Source organism: Drosophila subpulchrella, chromosome 2L (assembly GCF_014743375.2).
Source record: "Drosophila subpulchrella strain 33 F10 #4 breed RU33 chromosome 2L, RU_Dsub_v1.1 Primary Assembly, whole genome shotgun sequence".
NCBI lineage: Eukaryota > Metazoa > Arthropoda > Insecta > Diptera > Drosophilidae > Drosophila > Drosophila subpulchrella.
The window spans coordinates 22,660,161-22,683,176 of record NC_050610.1 but is presented as its reverse complement, the minus strand read 5'-3'; the positions used below and the strand labels follow the sequence as shown (position 1 = coordinate 22,683,176).

At 39.0% G+C, this 23,016-nt stretch overlaps 5 protein-coding genes across 8 annotated transcripts in view; 1 reads left to right on the top strand and 4 right to left on the bottom strand.

The window, feature by feature from the left end:
* The first annotated feature begins 31 nt into the window (after window positions 1–31).
* Window positions 32–23,016, top strand: part of LOC119546030 (bone morphogenetic protein receptor type-1B) — a 64,151-nt gene continuing 41,166 nt past the window's right edge. The window contains exon 1 of the mRNA XM_037852047.1: window positions 32–143. Within this exon, the coding sequence (XP_037707975.1) occupies window positions 86–143 (58 nt within the window). The 5' untranslated portion in view covers window positions 32–85. The remainder of the gene's footprint in view (window positions 144–23,016) is intronic.
* On the bottom strand, window positions 1,169–3,023 carry LOC119546031 (probable cytochrome P450 4ac1). Its single transcript, XM_037852049.1, has 5 exons — window positions 2,740–3,023; window positions 2,482–2,685; window positions 2,341–2,422; window positions 2,182–2,282; window positions 1,169–2,124 (listed from the first exon to the last, which is right to left on the bottom strand). Exons 1-5 carry the CDS (start codon window positions 2,999–3,001, stop codon window positions 1,184–1,186), a joined length of 1,590 nt encoding a protein of 529 aa, XP_037707977.1. The 5' UTR covers window positions 3,002–3,023; the 3' UTR covers window positions 1,169–1,183.
* LOC119546033 (probable cytochrome P450 4ac2) lies at window positions 3,038–5,206 on the bottom strand. 2 transcript variants are annotated; one of them, XM_037852051.1, is made up of 6 exons: window positions 4,931–5,206; window positions 4,669–4,872; window positions 4,511–4,592; window positions 4,356–4,456; window positions 4,037–4,113; window positions 3,038–3,958 (listed from the first exon to the last, which is right to left on the bottom strand). In XM_037852051.1, the coding sequence occupies exons 1-6, from the start codon at window positions 5,133–5,135 to the stop codon at window positions 3,170–3,172; spliced, it is 1,458 nt and encodes a 485-aa protein (XP_037707979.1). In that variant the 5' UTR covers window positions 5,136–5,206; the 3' UTR covers window positions 3,038–3,169. The 2 variants fall into 2 exon arrangements, with proteins under 2 accessions (XP_037707979.1, XP_037707978.1); XM_037852050.1 differs by having other exon boundaries at window positions 3,038–4,113.
* Window positions 5,636–7,638, bottom strand: LOC119546035 (probable cytochrome P450 4ac1). Its single transcript, XM_037852055.1, has 5 exons — window positions 7,390–7,638; window positions 7,133–7,336; window positions 6,994–7,075; window positions 6,834–6,934; window positions 5,636–6,777 (listed from the first exon to the last, which is right to left on the bottom strand). Exons 1-5 carry the CDS (start codon window positions 7,589–7,591, stop codon window positions 5,840–5,842), a joined length of 1,527 nt encoding a protein of 508 aa, XP_037707983.1. The 5' UTR covers window positions 7,592–7,638; the 3' UTR covers window positions 5,636–5,839.
* Window positions 10,712–12,121, bottom strand: LOC119546040. 3 transcript variants are annotated; one of them, XR_005219160.1, is made up of 3 exons: window positions 11,560–12,121; window positions 11,470–11,491; window positions 10,712–11,349 (listed from the first exon to the last, which is right to left on the bottom strand). XR_005219160.1 is itself a non-coding variant. In XM_037852061.1 (2 exons), exons 1-2 carry the CDS (start codon window positions 11,687–11,689, stop codon window positions 11,084–11,086), a joined length of 396 nt encoding a protein of 131 aa, XP_037707989.1. In that variant the 5' UTR covers window positions 11,690–12,118; the 3' UTR covers window positions 10,712–11,083. The 3 variants fall into 3 exon arrangements, 1 of the variants encoding a protein (XP_037707989.1); XR_005219159.1 differs by having other exon boundaries at window positions 10,716–11,349; window positions 11,470–11,495; window positions 11,560–12,119; XM_037852061.1 differs by lacking the exon at window positions 11,470–11,491 and having other exon boundaries at window positions 11,560–12,118.

Genomic DNA, 23,016 nt, shown 5'->3' with positions numbered 1-23,016 from the left:
TGACCGTTTGGAATATTCTTAAAAATATTCGAATAACGAATAATTCACACTGTTTATTTGTTAACGCGAAGCGACTTGGGATAAAATGTTTTGTTTTTTGTTAGTTTTCGGTGTTAATGTGATTTTTGTGCATTTATCAACTGGTGAGTGGATGTTTTAGTGAAGGAACATGAACGAAATGAAAATGAAAAGCCGGAAAACCTCAGGATACAAGGTTTTTCACGATGCGCGCTTTTGTGTGTGTGTGTGTTTGGTGCACTGCCAGTGCATGTGACTTTGAGTGTGTGTGTGTGTGCGTGCGGTTTGTTTTGTTATTCGATGCGCAAAATGGAAATATTTAATTAAATTAAGCATTTGCCAGCGAAACCATGATAGAATGAGGACCCTTAGAAACCACCCTCTAATCGACCTAGGAAAAATCATTAATTGTTTTTTCAAGGCCGGTTTTTTATGGCTAAAATGCTAGGGACGCGTTCTATCCGTTCATTTGTGTAAACCATATTTTACCTGTAATTCCAAAGTTTGTTTGTTTAAATAACTGGAATCCACGTGCGGCAGCTTTGTTTGTTTATATTTTGTTTATCTAGAGAATGTTGTAAGCCTTGGAATTCCGTTATTTCAGCCCTTTGCAAAAATTCCAATTGGAAATTTCATAGTTATTTTTATTTATCTAATTGGCAGTCAACAAATTTCTGCAAGTGCATCTGATTTCGTGCTGTTCTATAAATAGTTATTGATAATTACATTGTTTACGGTAGCAACATGTTCGATAACAGCAGTGGAACTTTAGTTTGTATTGCAGTCTGTTAACAGCGCGGCTCTGTAAATTCTTTTGTTTACTTTAGCAGTTACTTAACTAATTTAAAATATTTCTTAGTTGTTTTGTCCAAACCAACTTAAATTTAATGAAAAGGGTTTTTCTCAACTCACTTATAAATCGCTATACAAATTTTATAAATAAATAAATATAAAAGATTTTCATGAAAAATTAAATGATATAGCATACTTTTTGGCTTTTAAGGTCCAGTAGATTCCAAGTATAATGTGATGTAGAAAAAATAACCCAGAAAAGCATTTTATATAAATGAAAACACCGGTAATAATTATTATATGATGATGATTATGTTACGTGCAATATTTTATATAAAACTTAAAATACATTTCTTCTTTACATAATATTTTACTACTTAATCCTTGTCTCTAATTTCACTTTAATGTTCTGCTGGGTACGCAGTACAATTCCGTTCTCAAAAGTAAGATCCTCAAACTGAGTGGAGGGCAGTAGCTTAAAGTTCCTGATGACCGCTGCCAAGAGTACCTTGATCTCCAGAATGGCGAACTTCTGACCTATGCAATTTCTTTGACCTGCACTAAATGGCACAAATGCGAAAGGATGTCGATTCACGGTGTTCTCTGGTAGAAAACGTTCCGGTTGGAACCGATCAGGCTTCGGGAAATGACGGGGATCCCTCATGATGTCGTATATGTGGATGCTTATCTGGGTATTCTTGGGCAAGACCAAACCGTTCACAACACATTTCTCCACGCATTTTCGTCCAATCTGCGGTGCTGGGGGAAACATCCTCAGCGATTCCTTGATCACACAATCCAAATAGACCAGTTCGTTGTACTGGAACACACTGATATCATCGCTGTCCTCGGGAAGGTTCTCCACCTCCTCATAACATCGTTTTTGGACCTCCTCATGCAAAGCCAACATGAGCAGGGTAAAGATTAGACAGGTGGAGGTTGTATCATATCCGCCGAACATGAAGGTGTTGACCTCGTCGCAGATTCCTTGATGATCTATTTGGCCTTCAGCCTCGGCGGCTAAAAGGGTATCCAGCATTGCATATCGCTGCTTCTTGCCAAATTCATCCACCTTTCCGAGTTGCTTTTGCTGAAATAGCTTCCTTTTTCGTCGGATAATAATACTTGAGAAGTCGTGGATTATCCGAAGCTTCTTCGCCTGCTTTTGATAATCTCCGAAAAGGTAGAAGTACCAGTCGTAATACATAAGCGGGTTGCACAGGCGCTGATTAAATATCTCTTCAAAGTCATGGATGGCCTTTCGGTACTCGTTTCCCTCCGACATGTCATCCAGTTTCACACCGAGAGCGGTTTCTGCAAATATATTGGTTTATTATAAGCTGAGTATTATAAATAAATGAACCCACTCACCGCATATATTATTTAGAGTAAACTGTGGAATAATCTGGTTAAGTTCCAGTTCGCCGCCTGAGTTTTTATCTAAAACTTTCATTAACTTAGTGCACTCTTCTCTGAAACAAAACCAAATAATCAAACTAATACATTATTAGTTTATTCAGTCGAACTCACTTAAAAATGGAGAGAAAAGACTGCAGTACATTAAAATGAAAAGCAGGGGTCAATGTTTTCCGTCTCGAGTGCCATTTGTGGTCTAAAAAATAGATAGTTACTAGCAATCTCATTATACATTCACCAAATAAGTTCTGTCACCTGTGCTAATCAGGAGTCCGTCACCCAGAAATGGTCTTATCATTTCATAAACCATATTCTTTGTTAATAGCTTGGTGCTCTGAAATATTTTTTCAGCTTCTTCGGCACGTACTACATTATACTCGGGTGCGAGTAAAAAGTACCACAGATAGTTTTTACCATTGGCTTTGGCAGTGGAATCTCGTATATAATTAAAAATAGTTGCTAAAAAAGAAGAATTAATAAATGGTTTTATAGATAGGAAGTGTCATTACTTACCAGGCGTTAATTTAAGAAGATCAAAATTATTGCCAAATCGTGTTTTTCCGGGAATAACGACAACTTTGCTCTCCAACGGACTGCCATCTTGCGTTTGCACTCGTTTTGTTAATGAAAGAATATAGTAAGTTTCATTAATTTGTTTTAAAAATTGCCAAATGACTATGAATAAGACTGTAAGCCCCAGCAGAGCGATCCACATTTTGTTGAATTTTTGCGAACCGTACTGATGCGAATTTCGCCGTCCACTGAGTTTCTGCATAATCTACTTGAAAAAGGGTAATACAAAAACTTTTTGTTATCGGAATATTTTATGATTCTTTATTTCTAGTAATTGTGTTTAGGATTGTAATAGAATGCAATAAAGTTTAAAAGTTTGAATGATTAGGAAATTTATACAGTTATGTTTCGTTTGTACCTATAAGCTTAATTAGTTATTCTCCCTTCGCATTAATTTAACCTTTACATTTTGCTGAGTACGCAGCACAATTCCATTTTCAAACGTGAGATCAGCTAGATAAGTAATGGGTAGTATCCTGAAATTCCTGATAACCGCTGCGAGTAGAACTTTGATCTCCAGGATGGCAAACTTTTGTCCTATGCAATTCCTTTGCCCTGCACTAAAGGGTACAAAAGCGAAGGGATGCCGATTCACAGTGTTTTCAGGAAGGAATCGATCTGGTTGATAACTGAGTGGATCTGGAAAGTGCCGGGGATCCCTCATGATTTCATAGATGTGAATGTTGATTTGGGTATCCTTGGGCAGTATTAGACCATTTACCACACTCTCCTCCACGCATTTACGACCAATAAAGGGCACCGAGGGAAACATCCTAAGGGATTCCTTGATCACACATTCCAAATAGAACATTTCGTTGTACTGGAACACACTGATATCATCGCTGTCCTCGGGAAGATTTTCCACCTCCTCATAACATCGCTGTTGCACATCCTCGTGCAGGGCCAACATGAGCAGGGTAAAAATAAGACAGGTTGATGTAGTATCGTATCCCTCGAACATGAAAGTGTTGACCTCATCACAGATTCCCTGATGATCGATCTGACCTTCTGCTTCGGCTGCCAAAAGGGTATCCAACATGGCATATCGCTGCTTCTTGCCAAACTCATCCTCTTTCTCTAGTTGTTTACTCTTGAAAAGTCTCCTCCTTTTCTCTATGAGATTACTGGAGAAGGCGTGGGCTATTTTTAAATTATCCACCTGCTTTCGATAGTCACCATATAGATAAAAATATACTACGTTATAGAAAAAGGGATTGCATAGTCGCTGTTGCATAACCTCTTCTATGGCATGAATCGACTTGCGGTATCGGAAGCCCTCCGTCATATCATCTAGCTTCACGCCCAGTGCGGTTTCTGCAATTAAATCAATCGTAAACATTTATAAGAATAATATTAAAAATTCTTGAAATACATTTTAAAACCGGCCAGTGAACAGTTTATACTAAATAAGTATTATACTTTCAAATAATGCCCATTTATGCCATTTGAGATGAGATAGAGAAAATAATTTCTATATTTGCTGGTCATGCTGATTTTGTATTTTATGTTTTTTTTAAAGCGTGATTTCATTTCATTGATAAACTGATTTAACTTACCACAAACATTGTTTAAAGTGAACTGAGGAATGACCTGATTAAGGTCCAATTCCTTATCCACACTTTGATAGAGGACTTTTACCAGTTTATTGCACTCTTCCCTTAAAAAGACAGGCTTGTAGAACTTAAAAACTTGTCTTATTTCAAAAACTCACTTGAAAATGTTCAGGAACGACTGCAAAACATTAAAATGGAAGGCGGGTGTCAGGGCTTTTCTTCTAGAATGCCATTTCTGGTCTATATATGTAAATATATATATATATATTAAAACTTCTAAGATTTCACGGTTAATTAAATAAACAATTTAAAATACCTGTGCTGGTCAGCAGTCCTTCACCCAAAAATGGTTCCAAAAGACTGTAGATCATATTTTTGGTGATTAGCTTCGGACTTTGGAATATTTCCTCGGCTTCTTCGGCCCTGACGACATTGTACATGGGCGCTCGGAAGAAATACCACAGATAATTCCGACCCTTCGCTTGAGCAGAAGCATCTCTCATGTAATTAAAGATGCTTTCTAACAGAATATTTGATAATACAAAGATGAACTAATGAAATTTTATTTCTATACCAACCAGATGTAAAGTTCAACAGGTCAAAGTTGTTTCCGAATCGGGTTTTTGTTGGCGTTACGTAAATCTTTTTTTCCAGCGGGCTTCCATCTTCTGTGCGAAGTCGCTTACAGAGACTTAGGATAAAGTAAGTGTGGTTTAAGTGCGTCCACAATTTGCAAAAAATAAAAATCAGCACGGGCACAGAAATCAGGACTTCTAAAATCATTTCTGTGCTATTCCGAGTGTTATATTCCGTCCAGAGTTCTATATACCTTTCAGATTAAGCTCTGATCTATAAATGACTGCCGCTGATTAGAACCCAGCAATCAAAAGCAATGTGTTTTGTGAAATCAATAATACTTACCTTATACATTTAGTATAAAACATGTTCCCACACGGCATGCAATGGGTATATTTATTCGTAGTTGAGCTTCAAGTTGAGCCTTATAACTACTTTTTAAGTTTATGATATTAATATATATTGGATTTGCTTGTGGAGGGTTTTTAAATAATTTTAATTTTAATTATAATTATAATCTGTCTTATCTTATAGTCGAATTGGTATAAATTTCATTTTTATGTAAGTTTTATTGATACATCGCGAAGCAGTAATTTTATAAATCATAAATTAATTAAAGATTTAAATTAGCACCAATTAAAACTAATCACATATTAGGTGCTTAAGGGAACCATTATATAATATTGCAATTAAAAAATATAAACAAGTTTAAGTGTGCAGCACGTGAATCGGTTATCTTTTATTGATTATTGCTCCATGCATTTCAGACAGCACCTTTTTTATAATCAGTACCAGACAATCACCCTTATCAATGAATAATTGGACTTAGTGGACTTTACTTGGTTTTTTTTTTGTACATTTTACAAACGAAACATCTTTGGCAAGAAGTTGACTTACATTATTTATCTCTATTAAATCCTTTTCGATAATTTCACTTTAATGTTCTGCTGGGTACGCAGTACAATTCCGTTCTCAAAAGTAAGATCCTCCAACTGGGTGGCGGGCAGAAGCTTAAAGTTCCTGATAACCGCTGCCAAGAGTACCTTTATCTCCAGAATGGCGAACTTCTGACCTATGCAATTTCTTTGGCCGGCACTAAAAGGCACAAATGCGAAAGGATGTCGATTCACGGTGTTCTCTGGCAGAAAACGTTCCGGTTGGAACCGATCAGGTTTCGGGAAATGACGGGAATCCCTCATAATGTCGTAGATGTGGATGCTGATCTGGGTATCCTTGGGCATCACCATGCCATTCACAACACTCTCCTCCACACATTGGCGTCCAATGAAGGGCACTGAGGGAAACATCCTTAGGGATTCCTTAATCACACACTCCAAATATACCAGTTCGTTGTACTGGAACACACTGATATCATCGCTATCCTCGGGAAGGTTTTCCACCTCCTCATAACATCGCTGTTGCACATCCTCGTGCAGGGCCAACATGAGCAGGGTAAAGATAAGACAGGTCGATGTAGTATCGTATCCCTCAAACATGAAAGTGTTGACCTCATCACAGATTCCCTGATGATCAATCTGACCTTCTGCTTCGGCTGCTAAGAGGGTATCCAACATGGCATACCGCTGCTTCTTGCCAAACTCATCCACTTCACCAAGCTGCTTTTGCTTGAACTGCTCCCTTTTTCGTTGGATAATACGGCTTGAGAAGTCGTGAACTATCCGCAGGTTCTCCACCTGTTTTCGATAATCTCCGTAAAGGAAGAAGTACCAGTTGTAATACATCAACGGATTGCACACGCGTTGTATCAAAACTTCTTCGATGGCGTGGATGGCCTTTCGGTACTCGTTTCCCTCCGACATGTCATCTAGTTTAACACCCAGAGCGGTTTCTGTAGAAAGTATTGCGTTTAGTATGAGTAAAAAAAGGTTTTTACTTAAAGCCTACCGCATATATTATTTAAAGTGAACTGTGGAATAACCTGGTTAAGTTCCAGCTCTGCTTCTACATTTTTGTCTAGAACTTTTAGTAACTTGTTGCACTCTTCTCTGAAATTGAATAAGAGTTCCTAAAATGTATCATAATTATAATAAAAATGGAAACCCACTTGAAAATAGCCAAAAAAGACTGCAGGACATTGAAATGAAAGGCCGGCGTCAAGGCTTTTCTTCTGGAGTGCCATTTTTGGTCTAAAAATCATCGGTTAATTAGTAAAATAAAAAAGAACGCTGAGGAAGATGACTAACCCGTGCTTATCAGTAGGCCGTCTCCTAGAAAAGGTCTAATCAGTTCGTAAACCACATTCTTGGTTATCAGCTTGGTGCTCTGGAATATCTCCTCAGCCTCCTCGGCCCGAACCACGTTATACATTGGTGCGTATAAAAAGTACCACAGATAATTCTGACCCTTGGCCTTGGCAGTGGACTCTCGAACAAAATTAAAAACACTTGCTGTAATAAAACGCTATATACTAGCGATAAGTGTAATATGTAGAACTACCCACATGGCGTAAAGTTGAGAATATCCAAGTTATTGCCGAATCGTGTTTTTCCTGGCATTAAGGCCACTTTGCTCTCCAATGGACTGCCATCCTGGGTTCGCACTCGTTTGGTTAATGAAAGAATAAAATAGGTTTTATTAATTTGTTTAAGCAAAAGCCAAAGGGCTGCTAATAAAATTTGAGTCCCTAGCAGGGCAATCCACATTTTGCCGTTCGATCTGTTCTACAGGCGATTTCACCGCCCACTGAGCTTTGCCATAGCTTTTGCATTACACCTCAAGCCTATAATCATAATCATCATTTGTTTATACTATACACGACTGTTCCAAACAATAATAATCTAGAAACAGCTTTTTCTTATCTCCCTATTTTGCAGCTTAGTAAGTTATAATTGATTGTAGGGGGTATTGTACTTTTATTACCCTTAAAATTAATTAAACATTTTTGTTTATTTTTAATATGAAAGAATAAAATATCAAAACGATTAAAAATATGTTACCATTAATAGTCGGTATTAAAAAGTCTATCATATTTTCTCTACCTTCAAAGTTTATTTAATCTGCACGCTTGCGGTATTGCATGCGATTATAAATGCGTCAAAGGTCAATTGGGCACTAATGTATGTGTAAAAGTACGGGTTATAATAAAAAATATATAAAGTAATCTCCCCAGTTGGTTTGGAAAGTAAGGAAAGTTATTAATAAAATATCAATTCAACACGTCAAATATTTCAGAGCAAACCTTTTAGACTGTCATAAATGTCTGGAAATGACGAAAATGGCATGCTAATGCATATAAATAATATCGTCATGCTATGAAATTTAAGGCGTTACGGTAGAATAGGTAAAGTTTTCTGTCAGCTGACGATATTGATAGCAAAAATATTTTTAAAAGTAAATAACAGAAATAAAAATATAGCCATGGGGCTCTTTTCATAGAAAACCGATTTCTTATAAGATATATATACGAGTATACCCATCTAATAGTCTTGAAAATTAAATAAATGTAATATTTTAAGATCTTCTTAAACCACTTCAAAAGTAATGACATTACCCATTACCCAGATACTTCATATCAAAACGCATAATTGATTGCAGCACTTATAAGATATCGCAATGGCTAGCTGAGCATTTGAAATACTCGAACCTGGTTTACGATCGTTTAATTTCCCCATATGACCATTCCAGATTAATAACAATTTCTCGGCATGACCGTACACAGATTTCCTCCCAGGCCAAGCAACATATTTTCCCATCGTGCCAACTATGGAAACGGTCTGCTGAATACAAAAAAAAAGAAAAAAGGAAACGAGCAATGTCGCATCAAAATGCCGCATTGATTAAAGTTTGATTAGCTGCAGCTTGGGCCAGATCGCATTTGGGCTTGAAGAATTAATTTGAGCCAAGTTTGCAGTGCGCGCGCAGAAATGGCAATGCCAGTTGCAATCTGGCCAAGAGCAGCAGTTGCGGCAATAGAAGTAAATGTGGAAAAAAATTAAATCACAGTAATTACATTTTCTGTGGAAATGGCAGGAGCCGGCGAATGAACGCGCAAACATGTTGCACGACCAGTGCGTAAACGTGGATGACAAAAATAGTCAATGCAGCAACAGCGACATCGGCAACTGCAACAGCAACAGTCACAGCAGCAATCACAAACTGCATTTGGGCATGAAAAGTGCTGTGCCGGCACAATTGGAATGGAAAAACTGGCCCTGTCTCTCCACTGTTTTCCTCTTGTTTGTTATGAACAAATGTTATTGCAGCGGCAACATGCTGCATGTGTTGCTGCTGCAGGAGCAACATCGGCTGCTGGCACAGCAGCAACAGCACTCATTAGGATGCAAAAGACGTCGCTTTCCGCCTTTTTAGAATTACTAATTGAATCGACGCGATCAGTGGCAATTGCAGCGGCATTGGCCACAAAAAAAAGCCACAACAACAACCATTGCGGTGGCGGCTTGAATGTTTGTTTGTTTGTTGTTTCAACCGCTACTGTTGCAGCTTCCGCTGCGGCGTGAATGTACAAACATACACCAGTATATACGCCTGCGTTTTTATTATTTATTTATGTACGTGATTCTCGGCGTGGTTTGCGATTCTTTTAGGGCAATTCCCGAAGCAAAAATCTGAGCCAAAGCAGAGCTATCCGCATATTGCCGATGCACATCCGCAATCCGCTTGGGGGAATTGCTAAGATAACAGAAGCTGAGTTACTTGGGAACCCAGGACCCTAAAGCAACAGCATTAGAGTTACATATAAGGCTGGGGCTATTCCGATAAAATTAAGGAGACGCATAAAACTAGGCAAGGCATAACATGATATGGGGATAAAGATATTATACGGGCTTATATGGATCTTAAAATTAAAGTTGGAACTAGAATGAATAACAAAAGATTGTAAAAAACAGTTCTATCATTAAAAAAAGGATATATAAATACGCATTCCTTTTATAAAGAGCTGAAAACACGTGTATTTTAAAATATATTTTAGGGATATGTATTTGAGCACATTTCTTATAAGACATCCCTATTAAAATTCCTAATATACTAAAGCTATCGAACTAATTGGTTTTTCTTTCCGAAGATAATCACCACTCCTTCATGTCGCATTCCTTAAAATGAGATACAACTATTTTCCATCATTTTCCTGCATCTTTTTCCAAAAATATCCATGTTTTTATAGCTGACCTTACCTGTTGAATTTCTGGCTAAGCACAAAGTCATGTAGCAACATGTTGCTCTCGTACGCTGCAACATTCGCTGTGCGGCAACATGATTTTTCAATTATTGCAGCGGCATGTAAAATTTGTTGTAAGCGCTTGCATATTTACTTTAACACCTCGTCCCCGGTGTGGTTCCTTCTTGTTTTTGTCTTTATTTTTTGTTTTCCGTGTACTATTTCCTTTTTTGCGTGTATTGCTGACAGCAGACGATGGCGGCGACGAACAGGCGACGCTTGTTAGCCATGTTGCCTCTCCTGACACTTGTTGCACGGCATTCTGCCCCAGCAACCTTTTGCGGTCGCAGTGCCCCAAAGATCTCAGTTCGCCTGGGTTGCCGTTGCTGTCTGAAGTACCATGGGCAAAATGTCACATTTTGGGCTTAAATCTTGAGATATTATAATTAGGCTTTAAATATTAAGAGTTTCCAGTAAATTAGGTTCTTTGAAAAAGAAATTAGGTGTCTTATATCCCCTTTAATTCTTGGTAAAGCGATTTTATCCTTCTAAGTAATTAAGGCCTTATGACACCTGTCTTTTTTTGACTAACTTTTTACAATACAAAACATATTTATTTATTTAAACATGGTTTAGTACCTTAACAACATCTTAAGCTTAACATAGGTATATATTAATCATTTTATCAAAATTCATACAGAGTCATAAGGTTTTAAATAAACTTTCATGTAGAGATTTATTTTTGATGGAACTTCTTAAGTATGTTTTTCAAAGATAATAGAGTAATATATCTAAAATTTAATCCTTAAAATTATAAAAAAGTTGTTCTTAATTAATAACAAAGCAAATATAGTTCTAACCCATGGTGCAATGTTGCTCTGGGGTTGCTTTTGGTGTTGATGTTGCTGCTGTGTTGCTGTCGTTGTCGTTGGCGTGTGTCTCTCGCTCCACTAAACTTTTAATTAAAATTTGGTCGTATCACAGTGGCTGGTGCTTCCTTTTTTGTGGCTTGTTAATGTCACCTGAAGGAGGCGGGGTGTATAGGGGATATACCACTGATTTTTATGCAAATTTGCCAGTCTCGTTTTTCGGTCACCACCGGGCCACTTGAGGGGTTTCCAGACGACGAGGGCTCGCTTTTGGGATCGCAACGGATTGGATTGGATCGGATCGGATCGGGTTCCCAGGCCGAGGCTGCGTTCGTCATTAAGTTGTCATGACCATAATCATCTTTTGAGCCGGCCATAGACCAACTTTGGCGTCCGCTTCTTATATAGTATGTCTCTGTAAAAAAAAAATTACAATCCATCAATAAGGCAATTGGTATTTCCCGTCAGATTAAAAAACTGATCGTTTTTACTGGATATTCTGATGGATATTTCTAACAAAGATGAATGTACTCACTTTATTTTTAATATTCAGTAACCTCTCTTCCATGTAATATAAAAAATCCATAAATATTTATTATTTTCTCTGCATAAAAGTAAACATTACCTGATGAGAAAATTGGACATCGCCCAACTAGAGTTTCCATTTCGGCGTGGGACAGGTGCATTAAGATATATTGACTCCCGTTTGGATGTTGCATGATCCGGTGTGGCAATTGGCCAAGATTTATTGACATAATGAAGACTAATTCGCGCGTCTGTGGCCGAGCATTTTGACAATTATTTATGTTGTATTAAGTTGTTTGGCGGCAGCGCGTGTAACGATGTAATTAATTGCCATGGATTAGACATTGCCGATGGCCGATGGCTGAAAAGACCTGGTCACGCAGACCTGGTATTTCGATGGAGATGCGGAGGCACTGAAAACCGGGGCACAAACGAAGTTACCGAGCCAGGAAAGCCACAACCAAAACCAAAACACCAAAGCCGCTTAGGCCCATAAACAACCGAGTTTATGCGCGACCATCTGCGACGATCCGAAATGGAATCAAATCGAATCGCAGCACTTCAATTGACCATTTGGTTTTGATGCGATTTTAAAGCGATTTAAATATGAATATCAAAAAAATGGCCGTGATCAATTTATACACTTTAAGGCGTTAGATGTTATGTGCTTTTTCTATGGCTTGCAATCACTTTATTACTCATAGGTACTGACTCATCTAGAACTGGAAGTGCTATAAAAGCTTAAGCCTCTGATAAGAAAGCTTTATAAATGCACTTTTGCACTTTCAAATATTGCAATGAAATCATTTTTCTGCTAATACCCGTAATTGTTATATGTTATTGGAAAACTGATAAGTAATCTATGATAACCAGTTCCTGGAAATATATATTTTTAATTCCTTTACATTTTTATTATTATCTTAGAATTCAATTTTTTGCAATTAGTTTATATTTTAATTTAGATAACAAGAAAAAATAAAGCCAAATGATTAATTTATTTTAGCAAAACACGAAATGGTATTTTTGTAGATTGGTTTAAAATACCTTTTCCAAAATATATTAAACCAAATGAAACAATAATCACCTCCATTCCAAATATTTCCCTAGAATAAAATCAGGCTGCCTTAATTTTATGTGGCACACATCGCTTTGCGTAGTATTACTTCCACATTAAATTTAATGAAATTTTTAGCTGCCCGAACTAATTAAAAAAACAAATTTCGTTTTAACAACCGCTTCGAATGGCTCTTGCCCATAAAGTGTACACAGACTTCGGTTGAATCGCCAAATTGAATTTGCCTTCACGGATTCGGGGCTTAATTCCCGCTTTATTCCACTTGGCTTCGTATTTTGTTTTATAGAGCAGCTACCATTATGATGCTTTTTTATGGCTCCTAAGCCCATCAAAGTTTAAGCAGGCACTTTATAGGCAACTTGTATATTATTTTTCCACCCATTGTTTGGCTGGACATTAGGCGGCAAAGACAATGCCGAGTGTTGACAGCCCCAGAGAGAGTAGCTAGGTGATCTTTTCGACCAGGTCTAGTTAATTTGCTTCAACAAGGAAACCGCACGCAGATCGTAAAGTTAGCCAGGGAAATCAAACAGATTTTGCCGCGCCAAAAACGCGCGCGACTCGCGTTTCGCTAATTGAGTGCGACAGGGCGGTTGGTGTTGGTCTGGCCAAGTCTTTTGGCCCTTTTGCCATATCCTTGTGCAGCAGAAAAAGGAGAAAAAAATTTATAAAATTTATTACGCCACGAAACACATGAAGGACAATGCCGCTGCCTCCTCCTCCGCCGCCTCCTTATTTATTGCTTCCACGAATCGCGCGCGTTGTTTCCGAGAAATGTCCGCCGCTCAGGCGATCCCATCCCGAAGGTGGTGGCTATCTGTCTGGGCCCGCTGTGGCCCCGGCTTAACAAGTCGACACTTTTCTTCACACCTCGGCATAGTTGGCCAAGAATTTACTTGGCCATATTAAGCTTAATGGCCGCCCGTCGCGATCGCTGCCCAACTGACCACCGGTGGCAGTTCGCTGGCTCGTTTCAGCCGCAATGCGGTTATTAAATGCAAAAATTAAGATAAGCCTTTGGGAGGAGGCCCTCGCAGAAGGGTTTTCAGTCCGGTTTTACACGAAAGAAAAGGAAGGGGTAGAAGTCGATCGGTTTTTTTTTGGGAATATTATTATGAGTCGAGAGCTTTTTATAAAAATACATTATTTATCCTGCGAATTTGGTCAAATAAATTTGGGGATTTTAAAAATTATTTCAGTAAGAGAAACTTTTGAAATATGTACCTGCAATAAATAATCCTTAATAATCTGCTAAGAACTTGCACTTAAAAAAGTATTCTCCCCGAACTTTGGATCTTTGTGCTTAATGGCGTTTTTATCTTTATATTAAAAAAGTACCTACATTAAAAATTATTTTTAGGTTGTAAATTTTATTAAATGAAAGGAATTTGTTTAAAAAAAATACCATTTACTTAATTTTTTTAATAAAGGGATAATACTTTTTGAACAGTATTTAATATTAGGTTCAAATTTTTCTTACAAATTGTATAAGAAGTTTGGGGTTACTTGGGGCAAAATCAGTTGTAAGTACAAATCTACACGGCAGTAATAATGTATATTTAATACTTGAGCTACTGCAAGCTTTACTATTTATAAGAGATTTATATTTTAACATACCACAAAGATTCTTTCTCTGTAAAATTAACCACTTGAGCATTTTCCAACAGTTCATGGCCTCAAGCTAAGCAATGTCATGGCTAATTATCAATAGAAAGCCAGCGGGTATCCTCGTTTCTTTCACGAATGAGTTTCGCTCATATTTTTCGCCAGTTCGCAAACTTGGACATAAATCGTCCCATTTTATGCATTTTGAGCCCAGCTGAATGGGTCTTTTGGGTGCTCCTTTGGCAGCTGTGACTGTAACTGTGCCCATAGAGTGAGCTTTTTATAAGAGCGTAGATCGTAAAAATTCGAAATTTATATGCACTTAATTGCGGTCTCCTTTGGCTTTTGGCTGGTTCCACAAAGTCAATAACAATGTCTCCCTGCTTATGATGCACTGAATCAACTTGGAATTGCCCCCAAGCAGCGAGCTCACAATGGGGCAACTTATAAGGAAAACTAAATCTCATATGTATTTATTCATTCAAGTTGATTATGGAAGATGAAATTATTATACAAACTTAATGAAGATATCAAGAGTCGCTTTGTAAGTAATTTACGTACAATTAAAGCGGTTTGCTTATCACAAATATTTCCAATATTGTTTTAATTAACTAGATTTTGCCTTTCGCCAGGCCCTATATCACCGTTCCGATCCTCTGCTGCAGTTTTAATATTTGTTGGATGCTTGCCAGTGTTCATTCAGCATTGCCTTAATTAAAAAGTGGCCACCACAATTTAATTAGAAGAGTCTGCTGCTCGGTTCTTTGGATGCGGCATAGAAATGTGGATGGGGCATCCATGGGGTTAATTACGCGTCCCGACTGGCGACACCTCATCAGTCGCAGAACCAAAGACGGCAATTGCCAGATATGACTTTAATTTCATTTAATTGGCAAATGGGCTGCAGCAATGCAGCTGGGAACTCTCATTACGGACTGTAATAAGCTCTCGCAGGCCGATGGAATGTTGATCCGAACCATTCGGATTCCATTAGCAGAGCTTATTTCCTGTTCAGTCTGGGGTTTTACTTTTCTTTTTTTACAAGCTTATCCCCAGCCTGGAGTTTGGGAACTAATCAAGCGATTGGTTGCGCATGCGCGTGAAGCGCTAAAATGCGCAGTTTTCCTTTTTTTCCTGCTTTTTTAAGTTCTTAAGTTCCCGAGAGAGCGGCTTAAAGTCCGGCGAGATTTATGCCACCAAAGGGCGCAATATATTCAGATATGATTAATTGTGCGTCGCATTCCGCTGCCGGAGCCTCAACCTCAGCGATCCAAAGGCGGCGATAACAACGCTGGGGAATATTTCGCGATTCTCCACAGTTCTTCTTGACTTCCTTGAGTCTTATTTTTGCGGACCGGACCATCGCACACGTACGAGAAATTTCGCGCTTTGGCTGGCCTTTTTGGATGCTGGCCGGGATGACCATCTCCATCCTCCAGGGAAAGGAGCCCAGCTTTTGCATAAGCCAAAAGCAATTTATTTCCCCGCTCGTTGCCAATCTATGCGCAGAAATCTCACTCGACTCCATTGGACTGGGGGAGTTGGCTGGCTTTGGAAAACTGCAAGATGACTGACAATGTTCATATATCTGCATATGCATTGACAGTATTCTTTCCGAAGAAGAACTGCCAAAGGAAGTACCATTCGACATTGCTAAATGGCCTGGAGCTTATAGTGAATGAGCTTGTATTTTGAATGGTTTCGTTTTGGCTTATGTAAAAATATAAAAAAATACCCCTGTATTACATTTGGAACATTTTATAAATTAACAAAAATTTTAACTATTAATAGTTACTACTTTTTTCTACATTTTTAGATTTAGTTTTCATTAGCTGTAAAAAAAAGGATCTTCGATCATATCAAGTGATTACAATGTTATAAGATACTTGGATTTGCATGATTTTAATCTTACTGGTTTATAAAATCTTAAAATTACAAGAAAATTAAAGGCTTAAAATATTTAAAAGTAGGATCATAAGTAAGAATTTAAATGTCTTAAAATAATTTAAAGGATCTTCAATATCCTAAGTGCACCTGTCAGTCTCCCAGTTCTTTTAGGTTCCCACCTAAAGGGCTTTTTCAGATCAGTATTGAAGTACAGAATTTTAAACAGCCTTCTCTCCTTTGGCCACCCTGGTCAGGAACTCACTTCATTTTTAGTGCAAAGTCGTGTTCGATTTTGCATAAAATGCTGGCCGACTCAAACTCAAATGGGAAATGGAAGTGCAAATGGAAATGTCTGAAGAACCGGCAATGTGTGCCGTTCTCTGTCCGTCATTTCTGGACATTTTCAGCGGAGTTGTGCAAGCTTCCTGCTTGAAAGAATGTTTCCGTCGAACCCTAATCACAATGTCAATATGTGCGCTGAGACATTCGATCAAACATTTGCCAGCGCTGTAAAGTGTAAACAAGTTTTGAAGTTGAATTGTCTCCCTCTGTCTCAGGGTTGTTCCAAAACAACCTGCAGGCAGATAGAAAGGGCGAAGAACAGGCCCCCCTCTCATGTGTATATAGAACCCATCTAAATTGAGTTGATTTTTATCGCTGTCACATTTATGACATTATCGGAATCGGTCAATATTAAAACGAACTCGCACCCTCGCCTCGCCGCATGGGTGCAACACCTTCCTCCATAATAAGGGACCAGCGATTGTGTTTATTATGACTATTATTATTGACAGCTATCGTAAATAACGCTGCGATCCGGTCTGCGGCTCGATGGCTGTTTAAATTGAGCCTAACCACTCGAGTGCATTCATAACCCATAAAGATTAAAGTCTCAACGATAACCGCAGACACACTGACGAAAATGTGTTCTTTAATTCAGTTCTCAACAGGGAAACTGTAAAATGATGGGGCTATAACTTTTTTATGGATCCAGTTTTTTATAGGCAGGATATTGTCCATCATAGCAGATCTCTTCAATCCTTAGTTATTAGATAAGACTTCCTACTAGTACAACACATCATATAGAAATGTATGATTCTTAAAGGACCTGAAGATCTTAATTATTTAGTTAGAGAATATTTTTCGCAGTGCAGCACACTTATTGTTGCTGCACTCCTTGCATGCCGCATAATTAAATGTTTGGTGGCATGAGAGGGCACCCACCACAAAAAACCTTAGCTTATCACCATTTAATTTGTAAATGTCGCTGGGCAAAGGCGAAAAAAATAAACCAACCAAAATAAAACCTAAAAAAACTGGTTCTTAATTAAAACGACATTGTCGAGTTCTCTGTAAATAATCGTAACGAATCAGACGACAACATAAAAACGAAAAGTAAAAAAGAAAAACAGATCAGAACAGAACAGGGAACAGAAATCGACCCAGAGAACCCGAATGGACCCAAAAAAAAAGCCCTAACCAGAAACTGCACCGCGCAAAGGTTCTTCTTATAATTTGAAAACATTTTTCTGGCATTCAGCATTCAAACGAGTTGAGTTTTGGAGAAGAAGGTGCTGCGTGGAATGGGGGATGGGATGGTATCCAAACTGCCTGGCTCTGGGCCAACATTTCTTGTTCTTCTGGCCCGCTTTGGTTCACTTCTCGCTATATGTTCTCTTTTAAGTTCTCAAGTCGTTTTTTGATCCCATGCGTTTTGCCGATTCTGGTGTTGTCGCCTCGAACTGATTTATCGAGAGCCCTGGCACTTGAGACGGTTTTTAATTATATTTTTGGTCGCTTCAAATGACAAGAACTATTAATTTTTTCTTCTTTCGGTTTGTGCGGGTCGTAAAAAAGGCGTTAAAAGGCAAAAGCCGGGGCAGGAAGATGGATCGAGGGGCCATAAAAGGAAGGGATTTAATGGGAATCAATTCTGACGCTGATCGCTGGAAATTAAAGGAAATGGCACTATTTCGGTGGGAGTTCAAACAGATTGTAAACGATGTGGTAGTGCTTAGATAAGGATGTGATAGCCTATGGACTTTAAACAAGTGCTGATGTGATAGTGGTCTTTTAAGTAAGGGTTGTTAATTATATTAAAGCCGTTTTTATTTTCTCAAAGTGCTGTCGGCATTTTTATTCGAACTTTTATTGTATAATAAATATATAGAAAACTACGTATACCACGTATATATATTTACAACCGACCATATTTTCCCAAGTAAACTTAACTTAACCGTATACCTTTTTTGCACTCCCGTCCTTGTTCACAAACCTAATTGAATAAGCTTAATATGGTACTGTTTCGTGTAATTTGGGGTAATTGTGGGGCCTTACTGTTATGTGGCAGGCTAATTGATTCGCCAGCATCCGCAGCTGTCGTTTGCAGATTCACATTACCCCTCCAGAGTCGCGTACCCCCAGTCCAGTCAGTCAGGTTCGCGGATCCATTAAGTCCTCGGACCCAAAACGATCCCAGGGCTCCAGTGTGTGCGTGCCAAGGCGAAACAGTAGCCAACTGGCTTCGAGTCGAGCCGCCACATAATCTGTCAAAAGAAAAAGTTCATAATAAATCAAATGTCACGTAAACAATATTATTAAAATGATGCAGTCACCGACACGGCACTGGACCCAGTCCGACCCAAAACCAGAATCCGAACCCGAACCCATCTGACCGACCCAGACAACACTCATTAAATGGGAGAGCCTGCGGCGGGACAGAAGGGATCTAAGTGGGGGTAGGACGAACCGCCTGGCATGCAAAGCAAGCTGCAGAAGATTCTGTACACTGAGAAAAATGTCAGAATTAAGCTTAAGCTAAGACGCAAAAATGAAGAAGCAGGGGACTAAAATCAGATAATGATTTCATATATACATATACATTTTCATTATGCATAAGATATATTTCAATATCATAAATACAGATTTCTGGATGGTATTGAACTCATTTGAGATCTAGCACAATCTTAAAAACTTTAGATATTACCTAATAGGTAGTCTCTTTAGACAAATCTTAGAGACATACATTTCGTTTATCCAATCCTGCTTTTTCTTACGTTTATATACATAATTAGATTGTATTAAGCATTTTATAAAAAGTTTAATAAGAAATGTCTTTATTTCAATTCTTTTAATAATTCGCCCAAAAGCAGGCTTTAAATTATTTCAGAAAATATATATTTGCTTTAAAAAATATCCTCTTCAACATTTTTCCAACTAATTTTGGTCAAAAGTATTGATAGAAAATAATAAAAGCAAATCTTGTTTCTCCGATGATCCTATTACAACTTGTGATTTTGGATTTGTCTTACACACTTTCAATTTAACATGTTAGTGTATACTTTTTCCAGGTGCATAGGTTGCTTATCTGCGGCTGCTGCTGCTGCTGCTGCCGTGGTAAGCATAACGAGTTGGGGCATTTAAGCCCCGAGCCACACAAAAGTTACAAACTGCCATTCAGGTAGACGGCGGCACATCGAGATGGAGCACCGGTATGGGGATTGGGTTGAGAATGAGGATGAGGATGAGGTGGCCGGGATTCTCGTCGGGTTTTTGTGCAGCTTCTGCGCGCATTTATGAGGATCCACGCGGGTCCCGCGGGTTTTTTTGTCAACGTCGCTGGGGCCGTCGAGAATCGTCGAAAGACCAAAAAGGAAAAACCCCAGACCATCGACCATTCGAGCAGAGGGCTTTGTGTCAAAAAGGCTGGGCCCATCGTCCTCGATTCCCGTCTGAGTTGCAGGTACGCGTTAATCACACTTTGTGCTCGCCGTTTTGCGGATTCTTGTGGCTGCAAAAATACATTTAAAATTCCAGCCACGTCTGCCGGCCAGGCGAATTGCCTTGGCATTAAATTAAAGGCTTTGGGACGACAGGAAAAGAGTAGCTCGGATGGCACCATCTTTTAGGGGGCCTTTGGGGAATATGGCCAGGCTGGAAATTTCACACCTTGGCGTACAGTTGCAGGGCCGCAAAAAGCGCAGTGTAGGCGTGAACCTTTTAGGAACCCGAATGGGCCACAAGCAGACCCATTAAAAAACGTAACGAATACCCTTCGTTTTGGGCCGTAATAAGTCGGTTACTTGGCTGGGTCGTTGAACCCTCAGTTGCACTGCATTGCATTGCATTTCATTGCCCATATCCAGCCGGCAGCCCACTCTAATCGATAATTTATTGCAGGCCGTGGAACAATGCGGTCCAGGCATCGGCAATGGCATCAGTCGAGCTCTTGACCAGCGCCAAGAGAAAGCTAGAGCTATAAGCCAAAGTCTAAAACTAAAACCTAAAACCCAGGGAAAATGCGAGCTTTGGGTTCTGTTCTTCTGGCCAAGATCCACATCTGCCACAGAAAGAGAAACGAAGACACGAAGCTGCTCTATGGCTCAGACTAATCTCCAAGAGCACATCGCGATGTGCCAGGACCGGCTTTAAGCTCCCTACTCCTCCCTCCTGACCATCCCAGCCCATCCTGCATATCCCATCCCAGCCCGTCCTGCACTTCCTCGTCTCGTTGAATTTATGTTTAAGCATTTCATGGCATTGCCGGCCACGTACGGTTCTCGATATGAGATCTTTTTCCAAGGGGTTAGCCGATGAGAGCGTGACACGAACTTAACCATCGGTTAACTTGTGGTTATATTTTACTTTTATTCATGTTAGTAACAAGTTATGGCACCTGTATCGTTGTTGAAAATGTTTTTCTTTAAAATATCTCTCTGTTAAATTCAGCTTCAAAGCAGCTCTTAAATAGTTTCAATTATAAGATGAATATTAATGAAAATTATAAAAAGGTGTCTATTTAAAAAGGTTTTAAGAAAATGCCATGATTGAGATAGATAGATAAAGGTTCTATTATCATAAATTTATAAAATCCTAGGATAATGTAATATCTGAAATATTATAAAATCTAGTTTTATGCCAATCCAAGCAATATAAAACTGAAAAAAATTGCAAATTGTTTTAGAAAATGTTACTTTTAAGTTCTTATTTGTATTGAAGGGGACTGTAATGACAATTTTTAATAAAATAAGGATTTTGTATTTATTTTCATAACATGTCGGAATAAGTTTTCATAAAATACTTTATGTTGACCATCTCTAGACCCTGTTTTTGCGTTCGGCTCCTGCAGCTCGTTCGCAGCTTGGCCATAATATTTATGCCGTTTTTGTGTGCCCTTTTGCCGCTGCCACAGACGACGCGTTCCCCATTCCCCATCCTCCATCCTCCTACCGATCCTTTCCTGCTCCTGGCCCTGCTCCTCGATCTGCACTTCCATTTCCATCTGCGCAGCTCCATGGCTGCTTTGTGCCTTCAGCTGGGCTGGTGTGAAATAATGATGCCGTTGCACAGATAAGGTGCCTTCTAAAAGTGGAGTTTCGTGCCTGCCCCATTGTGATTGGGGGATTGTGTGCGATCGGGCCTTATAGAGAGAGCAGGAGAGGATGGATGCAGACGAAGACCCGCAGCAGAAAAAACATAAATGGCTCGACGGTGGACTGCAATGGTAAATCTCGAGCTGTGCATCTTGGGATGCAATTTGAAATGGGCTCCGTTTGGGCCCCACATTTTCGCTTCCTTCGGTTCCTTCTCTGGTGTCCAGTGTCCAGTTTCCAGTGTCCGCTGTCCGTTGCAATTGCAAATTTCTTTTAATAAGCCTTTTGACGCCTCGCTGCCAATGCCAATTGTAAATTGCACGGAACCAGCCCCAAGGAGAACCAAACCAAAACGAACTAAAACGAAGGAAGGAAGCCGAGGAGGGGCTCAAATTATATATACTTAGTGCTGCGGCCTTTCCGGTCCGATTGAAATAGCAGACCCAATGACGCAAACGGAGACGAGCATAATGAGGATAAGGATGCACCAGGCGTGAATATGTACAGCCCAACTGTCGGGGTCACCATAGGTCCAGATGAGGGGTTCGTTATAAGGCATTTGATAGAACTCGCTACAGTGTGTTTCAGATGATTAAGGCTTTAACTATTAAGATTTGGGATATGTAGTACTCTATCCGCATGTTAAACTAAAATTAGGTTTTTAACCAGCGGTCAGCAGCCTTTCATTTGGTCGATCTCTGCCGCAACACGTACATTGTACAACCGCTGTTTTAAAGCTGGTAAACATACACAAACTTTCGAGCTTAAAGTCTTCTTTTAGTTCAACATTTGGTTGAGAAAACGGACTTGAAACTACTTAAACTATTTGATTATCTATATTTTTATAAATGAATAGACCAATTTAAGAAAACAAATTTATTTTTCCACCCAGTTTATTATAGTTCCCAAAATAATGTTTTCAATATTTCCCCAAACATTTTTCTCATCTCAAAGGAAGTGCTGAAAGTACCTACAACTTTTTTCAGCTCCCTTGACTTTCAGTATTCCTTACATTTACGAATCGCACTGTACAATTACCGCGTACATCGGTTAAGTCATGGCAACTTAAAAAGAAGGGAAGAGGTCGCCCGTAGTATCCATTTCTCATTTCGTTTTTAGCCCGATGCTCGATCATTTATCTTGTCAAAGCTAATTTAAAGTTAGCGCTTCCTCCGTCTCGTTTTCTCCTCTTAACCCCTTACTCCATCTCGTTCCTCTACTTATTCGCGCTGTCTTATTCGCACGTAAAGTGTTAAAGAGCAACAACAATGGTTATTGCAAAAAAAGGGGAAAAACCCCTACTCAAAAGAATAACAATTTATTTCTTCCTGTGGCCGAACTCAAAAAGCGCAAGAAATATTTAACAGCATTGAAATATTCGTCATTTTTTGTGCAACGTCACGTAGGCTTTGTGCTGCCAATGCTGTTGTTATTATGACTGCTGTTTTGGCAGCTTTCACACCAGCGTGCATAGTGGGTTAATAGCCTAAGGAAATGTCAGAGGGTTAATTAGTTTTCTGGTTTTAAACGCAGAAAATACGATCTCTGGGATACGGGAATTTTTAAACTTTCGAAATAATACTTTATAAAAAAGAGGAGTATTTTGCATATGTTTTGT